The 5,330-nt window shown below is 35.4% G+C and overlaps 1 protein-coding gene across 1 annotated transcript; it reads left to right on the forward strand.

Annotated features, from left to right (window-relative positions):
• Nucleotides 1-4,811, forward strand: LOC123553869 (uncharacterized). The gene is made up of 2 exons (XM_045343577.2): nucleotides 1-134; nucleotides 3,560-4,811. The coding sequence occupies exons 1-2, from the start codon at nucleotides 2-4 to the stop codon at nucleotides 3,829-3,831; spliced, it is 405 nt and encodes a 134-aa protein (XP_045199512.2). The 5' UTR covers nucleotide 1; the 3' UTR covers nucleotides 3,832-4,811.
• Nucleotides 4,812-5,330: the final 519 nt, after the last annotated feature.

Raw genomic sequence — 5,330 nt, forward strand, 5'->3', positions numbered from 1 at the left:
CATGTTTCCCAAATGTTTGACTACAATCATCACGTTCACGTTCCTCAGTCGTGGGGTGGCTTTCACGTGCTGTGCTTCTAACAGACCTGCCAGGCTTATCTACTATGGGCTTTCTTCTGTTATGATTGTTGCTGGTAAGTTTTCAGTGCTCTTTGTTGTTTTGCGAAAAAATACAAAACTCCCAAGATTTTTTTTCTAAAAGTATGCCACAAAGTGGTGCCGCTGTGGACAAATGGGAACGAATTTCTCCTTTGAATGTAGATTTTTATTGACTGTCGCAACGATCTTCTTAATAATCTACGTAAATTCGATATTGACTTTTCATCTTCCTAAGATATCTAATCATGCATCTGTATGACTGTTTGTACCTTTTCCGTTGTCGTCTTTCAACTTTTTAAATTTATTAAATTTATCTTCCGATTTAAGCTCGATATGCCCGTACAGTTATTTGACAGAAGTATGACATATGTATGTACTTTATCTTAGGAATAAAAAATACGCTTAAACTAGATTCAAATTAATTCATTATAGAGAAATGTAAACATGTATATTTTGTTGTTTTACAAGTTTCTACAACATAAATATCATATTGGTACACTAATAAATTAACTTAAAGTCATCTGTATAAGAATATGCATAAAACTCTTGAAGTTGAAACAATAAACTTGAGGGATATACAGCTGTCTAACATCTCTGCAAAAAGGACATTTTTTATAAAATGATATTCACCTTCAATTTTACCATTATTACACACGTTACACATAGGTAAATTACGGTAACGTCCACTGACATTTTTCCATTGGAACACATAGAGAACAAAATGTTTATCATACTCAATCGGAAAACGATTTTTATAGCGTAAGTAATTTGAAAATGTTGTATTTAGTCTTAATTTGTTCGGGTAATAACGTGGCAGCTGTTGAAAGTTATGATAAAAAGGGGAAAAGATCAATAACCTATTCATCTTCTTTGATTTTCTTCCCAGACAATAATATAAATTCCAAGAAGTTTATTTACAGCATGACTGTGTCAGTCGGGGCAGAGTCGCCGAGAGCAGGGATCAAAACGGATAATTTTAATGGGAAAATAATTTGTTTAAAAAAATCTCAAAATTTGACAAATTTTAAAATTATCACCAAGAGCCAAGGTTTTGAGTTTTTGTGATCGCTCGATGTCCGGCGTCTGTCTGTCTGACGTCCGTCGTCTGTCGTCTGTCAACATTTAGCTTGTGTATGCAATAGAGGCTGTATTTTTCAACTGATCTTCATGAAATTTTGTCAGAATGATTAGCTTGATAGAATCTAGGCCGAGCTCGAAAATGGATTATCTGGGTTCAAAAACTAAGTCACTAGGTCAAATAAAAAACATCTCTTGTATGCGATAGAGCCTGTATTTTTCAATTGATCTTCATGAAATTTTTTAAGAATGATTAACTTGATAAAATCTAGGAAAAGTTTAAAAAATGGGCCATCTTGGATCAAAAACTAGGTCACTAGATCAAATCAAAGAAAAACCTTGTGTATGTGATAGAGGCTGTATTTTTTTCAATTTATCTTCATGAAGTTTGGTCGAAATGATTGCCTTGAAAAAATCTAGGTTCAGTTTGAATATGAGTCATCTGGGGTCAAAAACTAGGTCACTAGGTCAAATTATGGAACAAATTTGTGTATGCAATAGAGGCTGTATTTTTTAATTGATTTTCATGAAATTTGGTCAGAATGCTTGTCTTGATGAAATCTAGAGAAAGTTTGAATATGGGTCATCTGGGTCAAAAAGTAGGTCACTAGGTCAAATCAAAGAAAAACCTTGTGTATGCGATAGAGACTGTATTTTTCAATTTATCTTCATGAAATTTGGTCAGAATGATTGCCTTGATGGAATCTCGGTCATTGGTTCATCGAATATGGGTCATCTGGGTTCAAAAAACTAGGACACTGGGTCAAATCAAAGAAAAACCTTGTTTATGCGATAGAAGCTGTACTTTCCAATTGATCTTCATGAATTTTGGTCAGAATGATTAACTTGACAAAATCTAGGCCAAGTTCGAAAATGGGTCATGTGGGATCAAAAATTAGGTCACTAGGTCAGATCAAAGAAAACACTTGTGTATGCGATAGAGGCTGTATTTTTCAATTGATCTTCATAAATTTATGTCAGAATGATTGCCCTGATGAAATCTAGATCGAGCTTGAATATGGGTCATTTGGAATCAAAAAATAGGTCACTAGGTCAAATCAAAGAAAAACCTTGTGTATACGATAGAGACTGTATTCAATTAATCTTCATGGAAATTGGTCAGAATGATTGCCTTGATAAAATCTAGGTCAAGTTGGAATATGGGTCATCTTGGGTCAAAAACTAGGTCACTAGGTCATATCTAAGAAAATACTTGTTTAAACTCAAGAGACCATATTTTTGGTCCAATTTTAATGCAAATTGGCCAGAATATTTGTTTCCATGAAATCACCAGGTTAAACATGTTTACACTGTTATGGTATGTTTCTCAGGTGAGCGACCCAGGGCCATCTTGGCCCTCTTGTTTTTGTTTTGTTTTTTTGCGCTGTCGGTTTTTAGCAGTATTTAAACTATGTAACAATGGGTAGTTCTGAATCAGGACTAACCTGTTCTCCCTAAATTGAACTCACAACTTCCATAAGAATTAGAGGTGGAGGACGAATGATTTCTATTTCAGCTCTGTTCTGTTAGGCGCTCGGCTCGGATCTGTTTACCTAAGTTATTAAGTGAAAATAAATTAAAAACCGGAAGTGTTTTGATATATGTTATACTGCATTAATTTGATCCTTGATATCGACCAGAAATGTAAGATGAAAGAGATGTAATTGAACATGGAATTTATAATGAAATGCAAATAACACCTGATATATTAAGTACATATATATTTGAATATTTAACACATCAAACAAACCAATAGGATGATACTCAATTTACATTTTGTATAAAACTGACGAGTATTACTAGAAAGTTCAGTTACGCACTAAATGTGTCCGCAGTATTATCATGACATTGTTATATGCCCACAAACGAAGTTTGGGTGGTTATAGGAGTGAGCTGTCTGTCTGTCGGTTGGTCAGTCTGTTGGCTTTCATGGTTTGTAATAACTCATGAAAGAATTTTTGTACACGTAATAAAATACAGGTCAAGTTCGAATTTGGGTACATACTGTAATATTTTGACGTAGTTATGGCCCCTTTCCAACTTAAACTTTGCCAAACTCATGGTTTCCGGACAATGACTCATAAACGGCTTGACAGATTTAAATTATTTTTGATACACAAAATACAGGCCAATTTCGACTTTGGCTACAAATAACCAATTTTGACGTAGTTATGGCCCCTTTCCAACCTAAGATTTACCATACCTCTGTGACAAGCCCGTATTGTGGGGTTATAATTCGTCACTCTTGTGACAGTGCTGGTTTATAATTACTAGTAATTTTATGGAGTAGAGCTGGTAGAAAAATAGAATTGCTTAACAACTTGACTAACAGATTATCTTAATACCATTTTATAAACGTTATTTTACTATTTTTATCTTTCAGCAATAACAACTTGGGTATCTGTTGCCATCACAACCAGTGAGAAATATCTTCTATCTGTGGCCTTTGACCTTTGCCTCCAGCAGGTTCCACTAAAGACTTCCTTCCTGCTTCAGATGGTGACCGGCTCCGCAGGAATTCTAGCCTTTATATTTGGTTGCATTTTAATACATCTAGCTACTTTAATAAACAGTAAAATTAACCAAGAGAAGTGCAATGATGGCGAAAATGATATATATTCAAGAGCAATTGTCTTCCATGTACACAAACTTTGAATACCCCGAAAAGCAAAGGTTTTCTGAGGTATACAACATCTAACAAGGACAGTCGTATCTTGTAACCTTTTTGTGGTAAATATTTCCGCTTGCAGCAACGAGTCTAGAGTGCCAGTTGTTACTGAAACTCTTTTGTATTGGTGTTGAAACAAAACATACACGAATGCTTATGACAGTATAAGTGGCTCGTGTGTAAAACCGCCGTGGAATAACTTCCAGACTAAGCAGCAAAAGGTTTAAGACGTATATACGCTGTGGGCTTGCGGTCAAACTAATCTTTTTCAACGTTAATATAAGATATCATTGAAGTGTCCTGCAATTAAAGCCGACACACCGTTTGACTGTTGGGGAAGATAACTATGTATAGGATATGGTATTTGCTACAAAATTTACAAGCCAATTGAATGAAAAAAGTCGTGGATTTAAAGTGTCTTGCCAACAAACTGCTCACGGTTATGGAATATAAAGGCATACAGTCTGGATTTTCAAACAAACCAGAAGACCATCTGGAGACATGTTTCTCAGTCACCAGAAGATCATCTGGAGACATGTTTCTCAATCACCAGAAGATCCTCTGGAGACATGTTTCTCAATCACAATTAAAGAATCTCACTTAAGTAACATTCAGTCTCAAACATTTAACGGTGACACGGCCGAAGAAATGAAACTTGCTTAAATTCGTCTCACCCATAATAAGACCAATTTAGCTATTTTGTTTGCTATTTCAAATGCAATTGTAAATATGTTTGCTTATTTAGCGCTTGTTGAAAAATAAACAAAGTCTTTCTGATATTATCTGTATAGATAAACCATCAACATTTTATCACAGATGTAACAAGTGTTCATAGAATGTATACTATACGTTTAAAACGATTTTTGTTTTCGATCTATTGTTTTGAACAGTTGATTCATTCCTTATTTTGCTAATGAATTTTAAAAATAAATGTTAAAATAAACGCTGCTTCTTGTAGCCAAAGAAACATTTCGGGTCATCTGAACTGGCGCCACTGTAGGGTCGCGACCGAGCTTCAGTATCGAGCACGAGAGGTCGCATACGTGCTCCGTATATATATCGAGATTAATTAATATAAGCTGAAGAATCTTTCACAAGTAAGTATCAACTTATAGCTAGGATCACACTGCCCCGGATGCGCTTGCGGATGTGTTCCGGATTCCCATCTCCGGATTGCTCCGGATGTGTAAGAAAAATGGGTTTCTCTAATGCAATAATTAACCTTATTAGAGCCGAAATAAAACCGTAATAGCTCGTATTTTTTACCACAGTGATTATCTTCCAAATTGTTACGATCTTCTAAGATCTGTTACGATCTTTTCAGGACTGTTTCGGATTTATTACGGATTTCTTCCGGATATATTATCCGTGCCAAAATTTTGAGCAACCTTGCCCCGGATGCCCACAATGTCTGAACGGATACTCCGGATGTCTAACGAATGAGTTAGGAGTTCTACGGATATCCGGAATTCACCCGCAAGCCCAT

Source organism: Mercenaria mercenaria, chromosome 7 (genome assembly GCF_021730395.1).
Source record: "Mercenaria mercenaria strain notata chromosome 7, MADL_Memer_1, whole genome shotgun sequence".
Taxonomy (NCBI): Eukaryota; Metazoa; Mollusca; class Bivalvia; order Venerida; family Veneridae; genus Mercenaria; species Mercenaria mercenaria.

Coding starts and splice junctions, on each gene's coding strand:
- LOC123553869 (XM_045343577.2), top strand. CDS start 2: ATGTTTCCCAAATGTTTGACTACAATCATCACGTTCACGTTCCTCAGT. Junction 135..3,559: donor TTCTGTTATGATTGTTGCTG/GTAAGTTTTCAG, acceptor TTTATCTTTCAG/CAATAACAACTTGGGTATCT.